The 23,781-nt window shown below is 30.7% G+C and overlaps 1 protein-coding gene and 1 long non-coding RNA gene across 3 annotated transcripts; one reads left to right on the forward strand and one right to left on the reverse strand.

Moving 5' to 3' along the window:
- The first annotated feature begins 792 nt into the window (after nucleotides 1-792).
- LOC116766302 (uncharacterized) lies at nucleotides 793-23,281 on the forward strand. 2 transcript variants are annotated; one of them, XR_009752907.1, is made up of 13 exons: nucleotides 793-1,004; nucleotides 9,002-9,223; nucleotides 12,831-12,939; nucleotides 13,027-13,051; nucleotides 13,196-13,351; nucleotides 13,541-13,685; nucleotides 13,787-14,004; nucleotides 14,948-15,440; nucleotides 15,764-15,961; nucleotides 21,130-21,246; nucleotides 21,353-21,868; nucleotides 21,938-22,128; nucleotides 22,904-23,281. XR_009752907.1 is itself a non-coding variant. In XM_032656119.2 (12 exons), exons 2-12 carry the CDS (start codon nucleotides 9,008-9,010, stop codon nucleotides 22,919-22,921), a joined length of 2,211 nt encoding a protein of 736 aa, XP_032512010.2. In that variant the 5' UTR covers nucleotides 793-1,004; nucleotides 9,002-9,007; the 3' UTR covers nucleotides 22,922-23,281. The 2 variants fall into 2 exon arrangements, 1 of the variants encoding a protein (XP_032512010.2); XM_032656119.2 differs by lacking the exon at nucleotides 21,938-22,128.
- LOC116766303 (uncharacterized) lies at nucleotides 12,793-13,276 on the reverse strand. Its single transcript, XR_004353238.2, has 3 exons — nucleotides 13,152-13,276; nucleotides 13,011-13,041; nucleotides 12,793-12,920 (listed from the first exon to the last, which is right to left on the reverse strand). It is a non-coding gene; the product is annotated as an uncharacterized LOC116766303 (long non-coding RNA).
- Nucleotides 23,282-23,781: the final 500 nt, after the last annotated feature.

The raw sequence follows: 23,781 nt of genomic DNA on the forward strand, positions 1-23,781 counted from the left end.
TTTTAACCTTATATTTTATACCTTTTACATATACCGAGATATTGACCCGTTTCATTTCTAGGATTCGTCCGCACCTAATGTTACTTCAGTAATACTATTAAATGTGTAGTTACCAACGTGTAGTTAGATGGTTTACAAGCTATGTAGAGGCCTAGACGTACATATTGGAAGTTATCAGTTATTGTTAAGCAGTATAGTAGGACTACTGGCGCGGAGCCGGGCGTCGTTGATAGTCAACTGCTGCTGTCTTCACTGAGTTACAGGGCTAGCCAGCTAGTGCCAAACAGATGTTACGTTCATTGTAATTGTATAATGTCTATGTAGGCATTGTTGTTAAACTTGATGTATTTTAGATAATTATTGATTAAATCGATGTTATATAGATGTTTATTGTAAATATAAATTTATATCTGGTCGGGAATGCGGTTTGAATGTTATAGAAGGCTGTATTTTTGGGTGATATTTTAGAATGGGAAGGCATCATATCTTTGATAACATTATTGAATACAAGGTTATCTAAAGCGAATTGTATTCATAGAAAATGTAATGATGTGATAAATGATGAAATTTAGTTTTAGTGTTGTTGTGCTATTATAATAAAATATGTTCAGATGTGTTTAACGGAATTTTTATTTTATATGCATCATATTGATTTCAATCTAATGACATTGTATATTATATGAAAAAAAAAGATTTATTTGCTTTCAATAATATCAATGAGCGAGGCTTTTAGCGTGGTAAGTGACGTCGAACTTTCTTTGGCTGCCTCTATTTTGCCATTCGTGTCGTGAACGTTCCAACGCGCGCACGTCGCTCGCAGCCGGCCATTGTCAAACCAAGCGTGAATCTGTGAAAACCGTAACATTGCCTATTATATTTAGAACAGTGAACAAGTGTCTGCAATGACAAATAGCGAGTGATATTAAACAATGTTCATTTATAAGTTTTGAATCCTGAAATGTTTCCGTGTTGAAATTGCACAGGCTGCTCGGTTGATTTAAAAGGTTCGTTGTATTCTATAGGATATATGAACGTGTATGTACAAATTTCATAATACATTACTATTTGGACGCGGGTATCCAAATATTATATGGCTGTTTAACATGAGCAATACGGAAAAAATATGCACAGTTGATCCTCATAGATATTAAGTATTGTGATTATGTTAAAAAAAACAACAACTTCCAACGGCTACATTTTAACAGTTATGTTTATAAATACATTTAGCGTATCCGTCTATTACAATAATTTCTCACAGCGATCGTTGGACCTTGGAGAGAATTTTTACTAAATTATAGATGAAAGCTGTTGACCCGCATTATTTTGATTTTAATTTTTTTTCAGATTAATTCTCAATATATTTACGTATATATACATACCATCAAAATATGCATTTTTAACATTTTAATAATGATATTGTTATCAACATACAACTTTAAGAGAAGTATATTCAGAATTAAAAATAGTATAACTATAAAAAATATAGTTTTATATATATAATATCAAAGTATTTTTATACTTGTTATTCATAATGTGATATTTTTTTCGTTATTAGATAATATCATAACACATATATTTAATTTCGGAGGGTACACTTTTTAAACCACTTAAACAATAAATATACATAACAAAGAGTTGTTAATGTGTGATTGATGTAGTTTTGCTTATTGTTATTATGAGTGAATAAGTTTTTACTTTATTTCAGAAGTATTTGATTATGAGTGAATCGTGAACTTGATCCCCGGGATATAACGAACCCGTTGATATCTTTTGTATTCAAGGATAAAGGAAGTAATGGAATAGGCAAACGACAAAAGTAGGAATAAAATAAAAAAATATTTAAATTAATGCTGAGAAAATTCAAATAGGTACCGTCGCCGCTACATATTGGTAATTTTGATATGCATAATAGGTCGTTATTTGAAATTCATTAAAAATCCTGACTCTTTAAACCGTGGCGTAGCTTGGAATCAACAAACATATTCATGTATTTAGCATTAAATGTGAACCTTTTTTTAAGAGAGTAAAGTATAGGCTTGAAGGAAATGGTTTAAACACAGTCGACTTGCGTTTAGGCTACATGACGATTAAAAAAACATCGAAGAACAAGTTTAAACACGAGAAAAAGTCTTTAGAGAACAGCTGTTCCCGTGATTAGGCGATGCGTGTGAACAATGGTGTTACGAGTAGTATATACATAACATATAGTAGCAGCAAAAAAAGAAAAAAGTTAAGCCGGCAAAGGATACATCATAATGCCATATAAAATTACGAAAAAAAAAGTAAAAAATGTCAAGTAAGATGTTTCCGTATAATCTATATATGAATGCATAACCGATGTATGTCTATGGGATGTGTAAAAACGATTGTTTAGGTAAATGTAAACTTGAAACATCGTGCCAATGTCAGTTTTCTATAGGATCGTGTGAACAGAAACTGCTATATCTCACCCAGCTCACTTTCCATCCATTCTTGGCATCTTCAACTTTTTTAAACGATTTCTTTCGGCCTTCTTAAGACAGTAGGCGCTTGTTCTGAGCTATTACTAGCTTTCTTTTTTACTTAGTATTTCGATTCTGTAGTACATAGTTCAGGAGTATCTAGACTTCTTATAAATACTTTCGCAACATTAATTACCAGTTAGCAATAAGCTTCATCATTGGTGTACATATTTCGTAAAGGAAGTAACAGCTATTAGGTAAAAATTGTATAACCAATAGCAACGGATAGACCTACATAATGATTTCACATTTTAAAGGACGTTGATAATATAATGAAACATATTTTCCTGTTCTTCTTTCCGTTTTAGATTGAAATTTTGTGATCTGTTTGGATGCTACAAAGTAAGCCTTATCTACCTGATATTTGCTTTATACCTGAAGATTCATCCCCAGGCGGTTAGTAAATTTGATTATCATAAAAAATTCATCAAATCCACAGCGAACAGAGCCTTTCTAAGAAATCATATTAAAGTTTTTTTATAAACAAATTAGGAGTCTCATTTTGAAATTAATAAAATATTCGCGCCATTTTCCGTTAATCTGATTATGGGCTGATTCTATGATAAGATATATAAACATAGAAAATTCATTATAATTCAATTATGGTGATATTATTAATAATAAAGAGGTTAATATGTTTTAAATGAGTGTCATAAGAAAGGACAAGAGTTTGACATATTAACCGAGTCTCAGATAGCGGTAGGTTTACTTAGAACGCATTATGTGGGTAGTCAGTCAAAAATGACATATAGAATTTCGTAATAAATGATGTTAAATTTAAACCCTACCATCTTAACTGCTAAGATCTATACTATGTCGATATCGCATAAAGATTCATGATGCGGTTTCATTTATATCTTTCTCACTGAATGCCATTGTTATAAGGCCACATCAGCCGTCTCGAGCCACAAACACACATACACGCACATATTTTGTTTATATATTTACATAACATGCAACATTAGCTTACTTTTGTGTAAAGTATTATACTTCCTGAATATGTATAGGAATATTATAATCAAATTTTAATATGAAATTGATACAAAATCACCAAAATTTTGAGTCTGTTTATACTTTATAATATTTATTTGTGTTATGTCATCATTATGTGTTAATGTCGGACAATTTCTATAAATTTTTTATTCCGACCGATCAGAGTATGTAAAGCATTAAAACAATTCAAAGTAAGTGTTGATAAAACAATGCATCTAAGTCATTGGAATGTTTCAGTGTTATTGCATAAAAGCTTAACACAGTACTTAAATCATTGTCGCTGATCGGCTGTTTGATTATTCAGTTATGTAAAGCCGTTGAGTCACATTGTCCAGTTGCAATCCAATGTATCTAGAATCCAGGTGGTAGTTTGGGGACTTGTTTGTATCTATGAATAGCATCGGGCTGGGCTGGAGGTCGGACGCGGTTAATTGGCGACGAGTTGCTGGGCCGGTTTGGTCGACGATTATTTTGCGCCATTTCTAACTCACAAGCCAAGCTATTTAATGCGTTAATTCGATTCTGGCTAAGTTATTAAGTTAAACAATTATACTCTATGTGTCCTGCTATAACTCAGGACACAATGCTTTAATTTTTTCTGGCTAAAATATTAACAAATTTCCATACGTCCACATGTTCAATAGTCGAAATACGTCGAAGTCATAGTTAATAGGTTTGTGAATGTTTTTTATAAATATTTATCATATTAATTTAATTTGCTTGCATGCAATTTATATATTGCTTTGATTCTTACGTACAAGGTTTATTCCGGTTATAAAATATATTTTTTACCCTATTTAATCTACGCTTCATGTGTTGTATAAATTACAATTGCAATGAAACACGTTATTTTTCTTTATTTTTTCCTAATCGTACTAATAGTTTGTGTAATATTTGTAATGTTTTAAATTTGTATGGTTTTGAAACTCAAACCCCCCGGCCCTGTGTAGTCGGCTTAGACGGAAATCGTGAATCCCTTTAAAAGCGTTCACCCCAAAGTTTTTATTTCCTCGTTTCCTAGCAGCGCGATTCTTGTTTCGTTTTGTCAATATGGATAAACGTACTCCAAGCGCCGGAACATCGAAAACAAAGGAACTTTAGAAACAAAGTCACTTTATAAATAACGCGATAGATTTTGATCTTATCAATATATGTATAAGCAATCAACAATTGTTTTAACTATTTTAGCTAATAAAATGCATTTATTTAATATGTTTGTTTTACTTGGAAAATTATACAAACAACTTTCATTTAGCTTTTGATTTATGTTTATTTTAAAAAAATAAGTCCTTTTTTAACGGTTTCCACCTTTTTCAACGGTTTAACCCCGGGGCTAGGACGTGACTCAAACATAAAATTTAGAAAATAAACGAGGGCAATGATCTTTCCTAGGCTAAGAGAAAAAAAACGGGGAACAGTTGTTGCGAGGGGGGAGAGGTTCATGGTTGAGCGGCCGCGCCACCTGCACACAATTCACCATGGATATCGCACTGACTTATACTTCTAAAGTACATACCATCAGCTACAACGCGCACATCATACGTTTAATAGTTTATTGAATACTTTATACACATACTAATTGATAGTTTTACAGTTCGTATTGTCGTCTTTTAAACAGTCGAGCCTAGTACTGAAAATTGTAACAGGTTAAGCGGGTTATCTGCGGTTAGTTGATTTTAACGTAAAAGTACCAATCTCACAAAATCTTAATAGAGAAATTATGTATAGATGGTGGTATTTTAATTCTTCCTACGTTTTCATTCATATTAGTTTTCTTAAAATGTATATTAGTTATACATAACAGTCTTGTTATCCGGGTTAACTGTTTTATTTATCTTTTAAATTTGAATAATTAATATTTAATATAAATATTCACACTTTCACTTTTGGAACAGATCTACCAATTACTTATCTAACCACAGTTTTAAAAATCTGTTACGGTCAGTCTTTGAGTCTTTTAAAAAAATTTAATCCGTCCAGTTATCTAACGATAGGTAACACCCACACTTGTATTACAATTATAAAATTAATACTATCTTTCTATTGGACTTTCTTAAATACATTCGACCTAGTAAAGAAATAGCAATCGCTTTATCGACTTACAAATGGTAAGGCCAAACGTACTACTTGGAATTTATGTTAACTAACAGCTTATTACCATAATAGTGAATGCTGTTATAATCGAGGAATCTAATAAATATTAAAAACAATACAATACTATTTGATTATAAAAATGTTGCTCATTCTACGTTAGATATGTACTCAAATAAAATGTTCTTAATTTAGACTCGAAATACAAATACACATCTGTTTATGCATGTCATGCTTTGAGCCGTATCATAGTATAAAAATGGGATGTATAAAAAATGCATGAAGTGATTCAAAGTTAGATACGTTTGATCATACTTATGTTACTCAATAGTAAAACAAAGACATCCACGGGATAGTATTGATTTACGACAATAGATTGAGCAACGGCAAAGCAAAATCGTTAGCAAATATACAATTTGTGTGGAGCTGTTATTAATATGCTGTTATGATAAATGATCAACGTTTAACAATCAAGTTATACGTTTTGTGCCTTCGTAGATTACCTGTGTTGTGTTACATTGATCAAATATTGTGTCAAGTGCAGTTAAAGCTTTCTCTTTCACAACTGATCGATTATTACGCACGTGAACTTGTCTAATGATCTTTGTATAATAAAAATAACGCTTGCAATGGTATGACGTAATTTATATCGAACCGCCATTAATAAGACTTGCGATATATATATTTTTTGTCGATTATCATGAGCCAATACAATCTTTTAATTAGGTCGTTTAGAAATTTGCTCGTTAGGCATTTCTAGTGATTATATTACATGTTATGAAGTAATTTAAAGATACGTATTTGCAACGGATCTAGTATAAGTTTTTTTTTCATAGACCATAATTTTATAATAGATATTGTAATTGAAACGATTTCTCTATAACAACCACAGTTTCGCATTAAAAATGTAAGATCTTCATCATTAATCTAAATTTTTTTTATTAATAAATTGTCAAATTTAAGATTATTTTTTTTGTCAGGACCCGATTGGTAATATTAATCCATTTAATGCAAGTTTCTTTAATAGTAAAATAAGTGTTAGTCACAATAAGGAAGCATAAAAGTTGTAAAGAATATCCACTTTTGTACCACACACAATATATATGTATTAATTGAATTCTTTAGCATTGTTATTTAAAAAAAGGAAAAATTATAATATAAAACCTTTTTTCTACATTCTTGAATTCTCTCTTTGAAGCATGAAGCGTGACAAAGAAACAAAGTCAGTTCTGTATTTATGTTTTTATAAAATAACGAAATATAATAATTTTAATTATAATTAAAATTATAAAAGTAATCGAGGCACATTTTCATTATTAGTTGTTCTTTGTTCGCTTCCTTTTATATTAATTCAAACAAAGCAGGTAGATGTTTTTTTTTTAAATGAATTTGTTTCGAGAAATTACTTTCAATATAGAGATGTAAAGAATCCGATCTTTTATACTATGAGTATCATGTTGAATATCTCACATAGCAATATTATTATATTTACTCTAATGATCCTCATATTATGATTACCACATACCCGGGAGAAGCACCGCTAGATGTTTTTATAGTGTAATCGCTTAGCCTACACGTAACTTTTTACACTCGGTTAGATTACTGGATATGCTCGTTTCAGTCTAACGTGTCAATGAATGTGACGGACATAAAGAAGCGACTCGGCCTGGAAGCTGCGCAGACGCTGAGGTCATTGTACCGCTTAGAGAAGCTGCACTCTTGCCCTCACCTTCCCCTCCCACTTGCATCCCCGCCATCCTGTTTTATGCACTAGCTTAAATCACTAAATTCGCACCACATCAATATATTAAAGTTGTATAAGTGCAGTTAAGCTCTGTAATGATTATGGTTTCGATATAAATAATGTACCTATATAACTGTTTTGTTGTTCTCTTTAAATTTGCTATAGTATTACCTCTTTATATTAATGCGTTACTGGCTGGTTTTTATAAATTTTTTGTGTCAATATTAAAAAACAATTTTGTGATGATCACAACCATATGTTAAGAAGATATATGATTAACTTTATGGAATAAAACCGTATTAACGTTAGTTTACATCAAACGATAACAAAGAGTTAAGATATTAATGAATAGTATTGTAAAATCTCGTCCCATAACCAGCAAGCAAGTTTTTTTGTCAGTTACAACATCCTTTCGCGCTCGAAATAACATCGAGACAATGTTATTGTCGTTCTGTGTCTGCTTTATTTTCTACTATTGACCAATGTAAGATTTAAGTAAATCGTCCTACACATTGCCTGCACGAAATAGTTTATTGGCCAAGAAGGAGTTGAGTTTAACAAAGCACAAAGAAAATGTAATAAAGTTTGTTTATCCTAGCCTTTTATAAATCTTTTAAGTCGTGACCTCAGTGTTGATCTTCAGTGTTCTACGAAAGGGCATGCGCCGGTCCAGAATAACAAAAGGTTGGCCACCGAATGTGTTTCTAAGGTAGCGTTCATATACAAAGGCCGTTTCAATTCATAATTGAAAACCGCCTTTGCGTAAGATTAGATATATTCAGTATGATAAGGTGATGTGTAGATAGAAAGAATTGAATTATGCAAGTACTTCGACCTTCTATTATAATTTTCATTCAACAAGTCCAGGATGATATTTTGATTTGCCTGTATTTTTCTTCTTTTAATGGAGGGGGAAAGTTTGTTCTTGATTAACTTATCCGACTTAATGTAATTTTTTTGGTTTCAATCTCATAAAAATATATTTAAATAAAATTTATTTATTAAAAAAATATTTTTTTAAGACCGTTAACCGCAGACGATGTTCCTACAAATTCTCCTCTGAGGTATAAAAATTTTATAACGTTATATAATATTGTTGTTATGTTTAATAATACACTTACTAGAGAGTACTTTGTCATTTTAACGTCTGAAGATAAATTGTCAGCGATAATAAATACCGTAACTGTTGCTTATTGCTACGGCTTCTTATTAGGCTAATACCGGATATACCGTTTTTTGAATATAGAATTACACAGTCTATGGATCACAAACTCAATTAAACCTTGAACAATTAATTGTTATCCGGTCCGGGCGTTTTTATGATCAATGTTCATTTGTAAAAAGAAACTGGGATTCGATCAACGTTAATCAGTATTAAGTATTATAGCTAATTTGTCTTTTTTTTTTATTTACATCTTGAATCTGCCTGTATTATTAATTTGTAACAAAATATACCTTTTAATTTTAATTTTTTTATTCATTTAGATAAAATATTATTTTTAAAGTAATGCCAATTACATACACAGTCAAATATACAAAATACATATAAATTATTTTTATCTATGTTTTCTTAATTACAGCAACATGCGACATTCAGAGCGCAATTAGACCAGAATTTAAGTAGACCTACTTATTTTGTACAAAATATAAAGCTATGTTCGTCTTCGTCTAGGTGGCAATGTACGCAGCATCTAGCACGTCTACAGCGACGTCAGTATCTCGCGAGATGACAGCCGGGGCGACGGAGAGGCGCGTACGAGTCGTCCGTCTACTGCGACCGCGCAAGGCCGCTCCGGCGTTTGGATTCTCATTGCGCGGCGGGCGGGAGTATGCGACTGGCTTCTTTATATCGAAAGTGGACCTCAATTCGGAGGCCCATCTCCAAGGGTTAAAGGTATCATATATGTGAAGTACCATAGACACTATGTATGTACATAATAACATGGACCTATTTCATATTGAATAAAATTATAGCGTCGTTATTTCTTTGGAGACAAGTAAATCATATTGTAATTATTTTTTTTAAACCATATGTCACAGGGAAATGGGAAATAGTAGGAATGGTCAGCGTATGACATTTCTGTATCAATGGTCTGTCATGTTGTGTAAGAAATTCTTATTAAATTAATGACTCTCACTTGGTGACAATTCTATTACATTGTGTTCCGTTTCTTGCTACAGTTTTTGTTAGCCGAACGGTCATTTTGTATTATTACGGAATTAAATTTCGGTGCTTTTAGAAATGAAATTACTCATAAAAATATAAAATATCTACTGAAAATGTAACCCAACCAATTATTTATTAATATTTTATATAATTAATGATGTTTCATAAAAGACAACAAAGCTAATGTTCAATAATAAAGTATAATAATATAATATTCATAAGGAATAATTACAATATGTATATGAAGTATTTAACTATTCCCATATTCCGACATCCTGGATTAAAAGTTTCATCATTAATGGTAGCCACAGCCAGCTGTGTAATTACATACGTCCTCGGCTGAACCGTCGCAAGAAACATTTAATTCTGTGAAACGCTCACGTAACAGTCGTTTTTACAGCGGCATCCAGAAATCGCGGAATAAAATGATGTTACATTAAAATTTACAATGATTAGAAAACTTGTTTTTAAGTAATTGTTTTATTATGAGCGATTGACCCACATCATTACACAGCCTTGAGAACGGTTATTTAACATTCGGAACATCATAGATGAACGAGCATAATATTTTAAACCATTGAGTTTTCACACAATTACTTCCTCAACAAAGAAGTTACGAAATTTCACGAGTACTTACATCCGTTGTTATTTCAAGCACAATAAGGTATTTCGAGACGCTCACATGAAAACCTGAGAAAACTTGTTTCATTGCACTGATTCGGCGTATTTTATTAAGTAAAAAATATATATTTTTTAATTCTAATGCTATTTATGGCGTGTTGCTTTGATTTATTATGTAAAAATATGTTGGAAGAGACAGACACTTCCGAGAATCATTTTATAGCTACTCTCCTCTGACTAATCGTTGGCTTTCTATCAATAACACAAGTTTGCTCATAACTAACTAAATATTTTATATAATACGCGCCAGAAAAGAAAATTTATTTCGTTTAAACAATCATAGTCACAACATTGATGTTCAATGTAAGTAAATTTAGGCGATTTATAAAATACTTTTGCCAGTTGTTACTAATGAAGATATCATTTTTAAATTCACATACTAATAAAATCACAATAGATACGCTTGAACTTTTACTTTAAACAATTGTTTCCCGTCTGGGAAATGTGATCTTTATAAGTTATATAATATTATTTAAAAAGTGCAAATAATTTTGGTAGTCAAAGAAAGTAAAACTTACCTTTAAATCATGTGTAATGTTAATGACCTAGTACAGGATTAGTTGTAGGATAGATTAAAATATTACCGTTATATTTACGTGTGTTAAATACATTATTTTGGAACCATTCATTAAATAGAAGAATTATAATAATTATATACTTGAAGAAAAATATTTTAATGTAATTTTTTTGCGACACAAAAGTGGTAACCTAACCACATCCAAAGTTTGAAAAAGATAAAATTGAGTAAAATGTCCGGATGAAAAAATTTTTTCTTTGCGGCGTACATGTTTTTAATATTAACCATGAGTATAGTAAAAGTGTACTTAGATGATAGGTATAAAGTTAAAAACGTCAATTGACAGGAGATAATATTCAATAATGCGTAACAGTCTATTGATACCAGAGCCGAGTAATATCGCATATTGGCTGTGTTGTATTATTGATTTTTTTGTTTCATACAAATTGAACAAACACAAATCGTTATCAAGGCGTGAGTCATTGATAAGCGAACAGAATATACACTTATATGTACAGGTGTGTAATGAACATGGAAATATCATAAAAGACGGACAAAAAAAATATTGTTTAAACTTAATTATTGTTGTAATAACCATTATCGCGAATTATTTTCGCAAGATTATAATCTAAGTAAGTATATGTTATTTTTTATCACCTAATTGATTTTATATGGTTTTGGTTTGACAATCTAGTGTTTCAGTTTCGCATACATTATAATAATTTTTTTATACCTATTGATATTCAGCAAGCTCTCCGTGTCACGGTATTATCTTCTTTATGATACTGTCATATTTATCTCGATCTTACTTTACTCTTTAATCTTTATGTATTTTGGATATTTGTCTCAAGGTGATCTATAGATAAGTACGTTCTAAGTGTATAAAAAAATTATCCACAGTCATGTATGACAAACAGAATGATTAAATATAGAAAATAGTACACTGTATTTCATATAAATTAACTACATGTATAATTAAATTCTCATTAATGGAATTAATATAATATATAAACATAATAAAATATAATTAATTATTTGTTTTAATGATTATTAGAATTCAGTGCACGATCGTAAAATGTTTCTTTTAATGTCACTCGTTGTAATGAATTTATACTCAGACACAATGCAGAGTTGTACAACATTTTTATTATAATACATATATTGCATTAACATCAATCGTTCACCTGCCTAATCTTCCTGTACTCTTACATAAGCTGAATGTAATATAGTAGTGAAACGTTATTAAAACAACTGTTTCGAAAGATAAACGCAAAGACGCCGCCAAGTCTGGGTTCGTTTAAAAAAACACCAGTACGAAAGTCTGTAGGAAAGTTGTCTGATATGTGGGCCATGAGTTTGTCCGGCTTCATCGCAAAGAAAGTGCTGCTTTCGTCACAACTACGTGGCTGAGCTTGACAGCTCGCGTGCGTGACGTCACAGTAGCGCGATGCGTTCACGCCTCGTTTTTTTTTTACTTTCTATTGTTTTAACGTAACTGTATCCTTTATTTGGCAAATATTAGCTTCCTGGTTGGACCATGTCCACTCATTGAACTATATATTATGAACACCGATAATGTTTCTTCAACAGTAAAACAAATAATACACTTGTGTACATATTTTTATGATATTACAAGTATATTTTTTTTGTTTATAACCTTGGTTAAGGTCTTTGCTAAATTTATATAGCTGTATGTCGAAGCTGTATGTCGGGATACATACCTGTTCCAAGGACAAGGTTTTTCTTTAAATAAGAATTAATTGAGAAAAATAAGAAGGCTAAACAGGTCATAGAGGACATGTAATGGATCTATAATTATCCTTTATGTCCACAAAATCAATCGAAATCAATAAATAAACGAATCAATCAATCGAAACTTCCTAAAATATAGTAATAGCAAAACTACAATGTGTCTCGTCTCTAGTCTAAACTACAATGTCTTTAGTCTAAAAACCTTTTTATTTTTGGCTGTTTTAATTTTAAAATAGTACATATTAGAGCAGCAATTTAATCCCCAAACGTAATAATCATCTTAACAAATTTCATAGCGTCAAACAACAATAAAGATTCCTCATATCCCAATACAAAAGAAGCAATGTAACTTTAACTATTAAATGTAATCGTTAATAACTGCAGGTCGGCGACCAGGTGGTTAGCGTCAACGGCTATCGGGTGGATGACGCGGTGCATGCTGAGCTGGTTCATTACATCACTTCACAGTCTCGGCTCAAAATTAAAGTTAGACGTGAGTTTTTAAAATTTTGTCATATTTTATCTGTGACAATGTCTTATTTAAGATTACAATTAATATAATACCTCTTTTGTGTTTCAGATGTGGGGATGATTCCTGTTAAAGAGTAAGTATACACTAATTATCCCTATATTATTCTTACATAAATGTCAAAAAACCAGTATCTCTATTTATATTAAGAGCTATTAGTAATTATATGTATTTACAAGTAGTATTTCTGCTCTAAAGAAATTATTTTCCTCGGTTTCAGTAAGGAGCACGAGGCTCTATCGTGGCAGTTCGTCTCTGAACGAGCGTCTTTGGCTTCAGATGTGTCCTCATCGCCGACTCTCTGCCATAACACAGAACATTTGACGGACTTGCGACTGTCAATACTTGTACCACCAAGAGCAAAGCTTGGCTGCGGGTGAGTGACAAGAAAATTGAACAAATTATAATTATTAAGATCACGTAATTTATGACCTATTTTTTTTAATAATATTTACCTAAACCGCTATGATCGAAAATCTTTTCAAAACTTTTTTTTTATATAAATTTTAAAATGTTAGTGTAATTATAGTGTATCTAACAAATTAATTGACCTTTATTGTTTTAGTATATGTAAAGGACCGGAATGGAAACCAGGAATTTTTGTTCAATTTGTTAGAGAAGGCGGTATCGCGCGAGAAGCCGGTTTACGGCCCGGTGACCAGATTATGTCCTGTAATGGCCATGATTTCTCGAACATATCTTTCAACGAGGTAACTTAATCGGTATTCATACATACTTACAAAATTTTAGATATTTCACTAGATTCGATATTTTTACTTCATCACAATTATAACTGTATGATAATACTTAGGCCATATCAGCGATGAAAGCAAGCGGTCGACTCGAGCTGGTAGTGCGTGAAGGCGCTGGTACAGAGCTGGTTTCGCCTGAAAGCTCCGGATATAATAGCTCTGCGTCATCCGCTGCTGGTGAGAGGAGCCCTGCGCCACCAGTGCCACTAGCGCCGCCAGCAGCTCTGAGAAGACGACTCGCCAGCGTCGCCGAGGAAGCTGCTGATAGAGCCGATAGGTTTGTCCTACAGGGTATGAAAAGACACTCAAACCTGATATTCTGAGTTTTGTAGTAATATCAGCTTTGAGTACCTACATGGAAAAAAAATGAAAATATACACTTCATAGTTGAAATAAAACTAATATTTTCGGATTAACTACGCGTTTATAATTATTTTTAATGACATGCTGCTGAAGTTTCGGTTATTTTTCAGCAACACTTATCACGGACAGACGCGACACATCTCTTAATAATTATAGACGAGTAGGAAATCTGAAAAATATTAGTTTTTTTTATTGATGGAAGGCTCGCGAAAATCTCATCACTTTATAGTTGGTATGGTCTTAAAAGAAAACAATGTGGTCCCTTTTGGTCCACAGTAAAAGGTAGCCGATGTATGTATAAGACGGTATTAAATATAAGTAAACCCAGACCAGCTTTATCAAACTGTTTAATTAAATTCCATTAACGTTTTTTTATTTGAATCTTGTAACAGACTGTTAATCGGAATGAATAAAATCTCCCTTCATCCTATATGTAGGTGCTGTAGCTAAGATTAACGTGTCTTTATTTTTACGATTTAATAAACGTTTTCTTTCATACATAAAATTTTCAAAAATCTTAAATCTTTCAAAGTATGTAGAATGTCTGCATGTTAAACTCCTATAAGTAGATGAGTATGTAAACGGCAAGCCTTATATGGTTCGTAAATCTTTAACAACGCCAATTTCGATTGACCAAGGCTAATTTAAAGCTAGTTTTTATTGCGAAACCGACATGTTGATATCGACGTTTTCTAATTAAAGAATCTTAACATGTTACACAAAATTATCCATAATGTAACATTGATACTTATCGGGATTTAAAAGGATTTACTTTAGTTTCTTGTGTATATTTATTGAAACTACTAAAGTTATTATTGAATTGTGAAGTATTAATAATTATCTTTGCTCTATTCTAGGCTAACAATGAATCGAATTAAAAGACGAACATGGGACTGTTTAGATTTCGACTGGAAAAATAACGACATTCATAATTTTGACGCACCCTCCGATATTGAGCCAGATTATGACAGTCCTAGTATACCAAATAACCCTCATACTTATGAAAGCAAATCAAACATTAGAAGTAAATCTAAAACAGACATAGAAACAACAAAAATACCCAGCCAAATGAATAGGACCATCATAAATTTAACAGAAGATGGTGCAACTATTCAATGCAGTTACGACAACAACAATTCTAGAAAAGGTCCATTTACTACAAGTCAAACGAATAGAGAGAACGAAAAGACGATTGTTGTGGAAGTTCATCACATGAACACCGTCCCATGCTCTAAGACGGTTGGTAATTTCGGTCAAACAAAAAAGGACGTTGAGACGGACGCCACCAGCATAACGAGTTCGGCTACACTATCCAGTGCCATCGCTGATGAAATACAGAGGAGGAAATTAGTGAGTATTAGCTTTTTTCCAATGCCTATGAAAACGAATGTTATCTGAATTAAACAGTTTTAGTTTGAGGCCTATACGTCGTTTTTTATTACTGTATAAATTTTGTAAAAATATGTTTAAGTGTAACTAACATTCAACATACCTACCAACGTGTAATAGTATTACTAGAAATGATTATGAAATAATAAACACATTATGTACTGAACGTTACGTAAAATTCTATATGATTTGAATACTTTATAAAGTATTCAATCATATGAATATTGACAATTCTCTAGTTCAAATCAGTAAAATTAATGATAACATAAAAGTGTTTTATACAGAATAAGAAACCTGATATAGAAAAGGAAATCAAACAAGTCCCGGTTAAGAAAACGAGCATCCCAAAGGCAATAGACAATGACCAAAAAAAACATCACGACGCCCTGATGGATGAATTCAAAAAGGTCCATAGGAAAATGTTTGCAAATCTTGAAGGAAAAAGTGAAGTTAATAATAGTGAAAAACAAACAGATAATATGGTAAGTAAAATTTCTATACTCACTTCTCGGTAAAATGAATGAATGAATGAAATGAAACTACAAAACCAATTATTTCGTTTCATTTAAATGATATTTGTTCTAAGTTTGAATTTGAAAAATTGAAGAAACAAAACGATTGCTTTTATTTTCGAAAATAGAAAAAAATATTAATATGTAAAAAAAATAATGTAAACATTGTTTAGTATTTGATATGAAATTTCTCGTAAAGGCTGTTATATCGGAATACACAATGTCACAGAACAATGATATTGCCATATGATTGTGTAAAATAATAGCTGCAAGAAACCCTGCCATTGTACATTCATAAACATCAATGCAATAAGTGTGTTGGAGCTTTACCAAAACAACATAACGTTTCATGGAATTGTATTTTTTGATTAGTATCCAGTATTAAAATTTAGATAGTTATTAAAATATCATTATTAAAATAACACAAAAAATGTTAACTAATGGCTACACACATTTATAAGTATACTTCTTTTTCTTCTGCTTTTACAATTAACAAACAACATTGATTTAGTGTGTGACGTGAAAAAAATCGATGACAATTTAGATATTTATATAGAAAATCGATATAAACATTGAAAAATTATATAAGGACTGTAAGAAGGTCGAATAAGACACCAAAGTAAGTTCCCTTAAATGATATTTTTAAAACTGCTTTTTGGAGCGCAGTAATAAGACCTAATATTCACGTAATCCCAAATATTAAAAAAAAAAAACTGCTATCTTTTAAATATATCTTTTAAATTGCTTAAGTCTTACGTCTTATATAAATAATTTAATGTTGCAGAACAACCCGAAATATTACAAGTGTTTTTAATTTTGACGTGTATATCTGTTGATATTAGGACATCAAAAGATATAAGAAATATCTAGAATAGTCTTTTTTTTTTCTTTTCTCAATATTTCTTATCTTCATATGAGAAGTTTAAAGGAGGTATAATTTTTTTCGTGTAAATATACGATGTTGGAATGGATTAAATTTTGCTATACTTTCTATGAAAACGGAAGAAAGCTAAATAATAATATAATACACTTAATACAATTTGCGCCGTCAAACTGCATAAGAAGCGTTTTACCTTTTTCATACATAAATTTTCTCACACGATAGTATTAACGTAGGTTTATGAAAAAAGAAGTAGAAACGCTCCGTTTGTAGTGTGCTATTAAAAATTTGTTGTAAAGGTACAGAAAAGTATATTTCTTGGTCTACAAATTGTTCATGTAACAAAAAACCTATACTACGACTCAAATTTTAATAACTTGAAACAATTATGGCGTATATATTATTATAGGCCATAATAACTATTCATAGAAATAGTATAATTGCTAATTATATGAAGAAAAATATTTTAAAAGAATTAAATGTTTGTATGTTTGCTACAATCTAGAAAACTACGAAAGAGATTCAAATGAAACTTGTTACAGGAAATTATCAATTTTCTGAACGGATAAGATAAGGTTAGTGCATGTTTGTATAAAAGATCTTTATATCTCTTAAAAAAAAGTCAATGTGTTATTGTCAGAATAATGACAATTGTATTTTTTAAAGACAGTAAACAGAAACCAGTTAGTTTTCAAATATACCGTTGTACTTTTTAAATTCTGTATTAAAGTGATAGTAAAGCTTTAAAACCTTTTTTATAGGCTTGTTACTCACTGTTACTTGTTACTAATTGCTTAAACGTACACTTAGGGATATGATAAATTTATAAATATAACCTAAATAATTTTATGCAAGCTATTAAATAAACTAACATATAAATTGAGCTATGGTACTAAAAATGTTATTTGTCTTTATTTGAATTTATATCGTTACCTATATTTAAATAATACCATTTCTTTAACCCGATAAATGATTATTTTATTAATATACAAGACCTGAAAAATAAAATAGTTTTATTTATAGGTTTAAGTTAATTTAGAATAAGCTACAGTCTAGACTGTAGGTCATTGCTTAGCCGATTAGTGGCCACCGTCCGTCTCGGAGTCCGAAGCCTAAGGGCAGTGACCTCCTTTCATTATAAGAGTACCTGTATACAATAAAAGCGGTTATAGCCTATAAAATGCTTTACAAATAGGATATTATTATTTTAATCATTTATAAGTCAGGATATAATGAAGATTTATACAACAGCCGTCTTTAATACTTGCACTTAAATATATTTTTTTATTTATAATTATAGAATAAACGTACCTAGAATTAGAAAACGAAATACATAATGTGATAGTGTGATATTGTGACACTACCAAGTTTATCTTATCAAGTTTAATACAGAGTTTTATCGTATTAACGAAATACCACAACTAAGTGTTTATTATTTCGTGGTAATTAATACACTTGTGTGCGAATTTCCTCGTAGATTCGTTTGCCATTATTACAAGAATTGAAGCTAAGGGAACCACATTAAAGGAGATATAAAACAAACCCTAATGGAACTTAAAATTATTACTCAAATGCTTGTCTTTTAAATGTTAATATTATTATCGCTTGGAATGAAGATCTGGATAGTCATGATTCACATTCATACATCATTCCATCATGTGACGTAAAAAAAAGGTTGAAGATTCCTGACCCTTGTTTTGTTACTGCACGTTTACTGCAATTTGAACTGTTCAATTGACTAACAGTATTAATAAATTTTTTTACCATTTAAAAAAGTCGAGAGCAAAGCTAACTTACGTATAGATAAACAAAAAATATTAAAAAGCAAAGTTTTTTTTTAACTATTGTTTTCAATTCACAAACACTACTCCTATAATTTTATATTTTCAAATATGAGTATTTTCCTGTACAGAAATAACATTTACAAGTCACAAATGTTTAGATAGTTGCGTTATATCTATAATAAAACACGTTGATTTTAATCTAATAATTATAAGTGACATGTTTAGCTACAGTTCGTGAATATATTAGAGCAGTGATTTTGCATGATGGTGCTTTGCACTGATAACGTCGGCCGGTCGAGTTGCGAGTCGCTCAGTCAACTCACCAAATCCGCCGAAGCGCATCGGGGCTCCGCAGTCCGACACTCGCCTTTCCGCGCTCCACCTACGTTCACAGTCTACGCGAACGTTGAACATTTTCATAGGAAAAATCATATAACCCACGACCTTCACGCTCGTGATTTGCGATTCAAAATTCTCTATGCATTATTGTGCTCGAACACCATATGAAATCTGAGTGTGAAGCAAATGTATTATTTCGCAACGAAATGTGATTTCTCAGTGTTATTATAAAGATTAAATATGAAGAAAAATAAATCACCACCTCTGTTCACAATTCAGTGCTATGAAGTAAGTCGGATATTTTCTTAATTATTTACTAGAGCGGATCGTGAGATTTGTGGGCTAATGGGATACTAATGAATTAATTCCTGGAAGGAAGCCTTTTTAAAATATAATATACTTGTAATTTACTGTGTATTTAATCTTTGCGTTATTCAGTTTTTATTTCATAAACAGTATGTGCCTTGTAACTTGTTTCGGGACACTTGACAGTAAGTACATATTTTGTGAGATTGCAGGTATACATGTATTAAGTTATCGCAGAAAAGCAGGCGATAAGTGAGATAGGCCGTAAATACCATGATATTGATGCAATATTTATATAGAATATCTATAAAAATAATATCCTTTATAACTTCTTTTGTCTCCTAATGAACCTCTACGCTGACTAATGGTCTGTAATTAGTTTCTTATTCAACTGCTAATAGTTTTAAGAAGTGTATATTAGGATTTAAAACAGGTAACAGTTTCGATAGCAAGTTTTCCTCATGTTAACTCTAAGATTACATGACGTCATCTGCTGGTTGCAAAACAAATTTACCATCGTGAAGTAACATTATCAATATATTTATATAATTTAAGGCCGCATACCATTATCACAGTAATGTCTAAGACGCTAAAGTTCAATGTCACAAGGCTTAGCTCGGTTGGTTTACGCTCTTTATTTATGTTTTAAAATAAGAAGTTACCAAAGTGAGGTTGCGATAACTTCGACTTGCAATTCAGGTTTACGCCAAAATTTTGGTGATCGTTTTTCGCTACGGTTGATTTCATAAGTTGCTTAAAAGAATATTAAGCAAATAATTAATTAGAAAGCAATAATAAGTTATGTATTAAGTAATCAACGCAGTATATATTGTTCAATTCGGTAGATAAACGAAATTACATTTTGATAGAGGTAAATTGGGAAATGACACTGTTTCTTAGGTAACATACACTAGTTCACGAAATATATTTAATAAATAAACGCAAGTAAAAAGGAAAAAGAAATCACGTACCTGTAATAATAACGTAAAAGTATTCAAACATGGATATTAGGTACTATTTGTTTTTGTATCATACGTCAAACTATATCGTTAATGTTAGATCTATCCTTTAGTATGTACAAATGTAAGTATGCATGTTTATTACGTTTTACAGCCTAAACAAATGATTTACATGTTAATTTTAGTCCATAACTTATATCAAAGGAGAATAATCTCCATTGATATAAGTTACTCACTGTTAAGTTTCGTACAAATTTATTAATTTATCGTTTTCTAGAAGAATATGGATAGTAGATTGAGGTATATTCCCACACATGTTTGTCTACAAATTAATTAAGTAATTATCTTGCAAAAGAATATCGAACACTTGTGCTTTAAAGACACATAACGTTATAGAGTTTTAATATTATTTATCCCTATACAAGAAAAGTTGTAATTATACGAGTTAATAACGATGAACTCTATAGTATATTCTTTAAGGTTGGATTTCAATTTGAAGGACCTAGCGATCCGTAATTACGTCATTATATGTGTATTTTATTAACATTTATAATACACAACGATTTAAAAAGAAAATGTTTTGTAAAAAATAAAACATTTACGATCACTTCCGGTAACCTCTATTTATATTTTCGTATTAATTAATTTGTAGTTTTTATACTGTATTATCTTTTGGAAAATGAGGAATGACTTAATTTTATTTCATTTCCGACCTTATGAATAAAACCAGCTAAGTCTTCTCAAAACTAAAAAAAGAATTGTACTGATAAAATGATGATTTATATCAGATGTACTATTATGTTAAAAAACACATTGCTTGAATATACATTTTAAGATATTATTTATAACTTTGTTTTTTTTTTTAAACAGGATCGCCAGTCAACGATCCCTCTTAGAAAAATCGAATCAGTGCCAGCAGAATTACTCAACAAGGATAAAGAAACGCCTGAAAAACGGGAGAAGAAGGCTCCGCCACCGCCTCCGCCGGTTCGTTGAGGATTTATGTTATAAAGAATCAGTTTATTATATTATATGTCTTAGTAATACTCCCCAGGAGAGGTTGGACGTGTGTTACAGCTATTATCTTTTTCAGATGCCAATAGAAAATGGACACCATAATCATAATGGAGAACTCATCACAAACAATCACATCAACGACAATATGAAAAGTCCAGAAATAATGAAAGTGCCGAATTTAAGAAAAGTTGGTTCTTTAACTCGAATACCAACACCTGATTATAATAAATCGGACAGTCCCGTACAGCTTCGAGTGAAGACCGTTAAGGAAGAGAATGCTGAAGTAGAATCTTTAGAATCATATAAACTAAAAAATCCACTTAACATTCAACCAAAGCCGCCGTCTCATTACTTCATCAAAGCACCTAATGGAACTGCGACCATGAAGAAACATGTGCGACCAGTATCGGTTACAATAGGGGAATATGTCAACAACGTAGGTCGCAAAGAGCCGGCCAAGTTAGACTTCCTAAACGGAGACAAGATAGACGGGCATAGAGCAGCTCATGATGAACCTATCACAAGTAGACTTCAATCCGAATTGGCTCTCACATTGTCTAGATCAAATTTACGTAAAAAGACTGAAGCTTTGGTAAGTGTTTAAAACGATTCTAAAAGATAAATGCCATTTATTTCTATATTTACTCAAATTGATTTTCAGGTTCACGCTTCCTATAAAAAAAAACTTATATTGAACATAAATTCGAACGATGAAAACTTTCACGCTAGATACGGCAACAACCTTTTACCATTACCGCCATCGATATCGATACCAAAAATTACCAAAATAAATATCTAATTTATTTTTTGCTTTAAATAAAAACTAAAATCAGCTTAATATGACCGAGTGATGTAAGATATATTTTCATTATCGGCACTTTATTTTTCACCTATAAAATACACGTCAGAGTACAATTACATTCACAGGATCGTTGTAATTATTGTAGTAGAACTTACTCGTAAATAATATTATTTACTTTATATATTTAATAATATAATTTTTTTATAATGATCTTATATTTGTAATAATCTGTTAGAATGCACATGAGCTTCGATCACATGGGAGTGGGTTCAGAATAAGTAGTGTATATATCGTCATGATTTCCGAGACCAGTGTTAACTTTGTCTTTCTTTATTCACATTATAGGGCAGCACCAAAACGTGTTTCCACTCGCGAACTTTCTTATAATTGATAGTTTATGTTTTGGGCGATTAATAAAAGGTCCTTCGTTAAATTTGTAACATAAATATTATAATATTCATATTTTTAATGAGATTTGAGATCTATAGAAGAATATTTTTTCATTAGCAAAATATTATGTTAAGTGTCTATCAACGGACGAGGTTTTTGAATAACGCACGTAAAGTCTTATTTTTGAATATATTATTCAAGTAGATGTTTAGATATGTATAAAATAAAAACTTTAATTATGTCCGCCTCATGTATATTAACGATGACTTTATAGTAGAACGTTTAATGGTTATTAAATTTTATTAATCCACGAATCGTAAATCATTTCGGTATTCAATGCGATATGATAAGTTTGGTGAAGGTATTTTAATGACAAGTTTTGTTTTACATTTAATTGTTTACATATTAATAAAATAGTGTTTTATTTGTTCTCAGGGCGACGGAGGTCGTTAGGAAGCCTAAAGAAATGAAAGTTCTTTTAAATGTATGAACATTTGTTTATTATAGTTATTGGAATTAAAGGAAATGAAATAAATCGAAATATGTTTTAAATGTAATTTTTATCGATAAAATAAGCCAAATCCTTTGTAACACCATGTTTTAATGTGATTTATTAAAAAATATATACTTACGGATATGTTGTTGTGTGTCAATGTATTTATAAATATTAGTGCTATATTGTGTATCTTTTATAGTAATTTTATGCTCTGAGTTACAATTAATGCAAAAATATTTTGGTAAAAACTGTATCATACCAAAGTTCTTTTGTATTAAATAGGAACTTTTGAATTAAAAGAACACTGAAACTGATAAGTGTTTTATTATATTTATACCTTCAATTTGCCTTTTAACTAAAAAAGCATTCTGACAACTTTACACAATCTGTTAATATTAAATAATAATTTAACGTTTTATTATTATTCACTTTTAAGAAAAATACGAAAAGAAGTTCTTTAATGTGGCAGATTTTTTTAATAGGACAATGAGATATATAACGATGAAAAGTAAATAAGTACATAAGTCCCATATTGGTTTTAAAGTTAATATTAATGTTGAATATGAAAATATAGAACGGCTTTTTCAATTATTAAAAAAAAAGTACCAAAGACAAAAATACAGGTAAACTTTAATATTCTAACTTAACTTTTTATTATTATTAAATTATAGAATTATTTTGCCATAATCTACCTTCACAATAATCACTTGTTCAATATTTAAAGACCAACTGATCAAAATCTATTTATCACGAATAACATACTTCATGTATATTAAAAATTCAATATATTAGTCATAAGTAAATTGTAGTAAAGCGT

Source organism: Danaus plexippus, chromosome 15 (assembly GCF_018135715.1).
Source record: "Danaus plexippus chromosome 15, MEX_DaPlex, whole genome shotgun sequence".
Classification (NCBI taxonomy): domain Eukaryota; kingdom Metazoa; phylum Arthropoda; class Insecta; order Lepidoptera; family Nymphalidae; genus Danaus; species Danaus plexippus.

What these genes read in the sequence shown, in the direction of transcription:
- LOC116766302 (XM_032656119.2), top strand. Translation starts at nt 9,008, where the DNA reads ATGTACGCAGCATCTAGCACGTCTACAGCGACGTCAGTATCTCGCGAG. An exon ending in GCTCAAAATTAAAGTTAGAC is followed by an intron (nt 12,940 to 13,026) that starts GTGAGTTTTTAA and finishes TTTGTGTTTCAG; the next exon opens with ATGTGGGGATGATTCCTGTT. An exon ending in AAATACAGAGGAGGAAATTA is followed by an intron (nt 15,441 to 15,763) that starts GTGAGTATTAGC and finishes TGTTTTATACAG; the next exon opens with AATAAGAAACCTGATATAGA.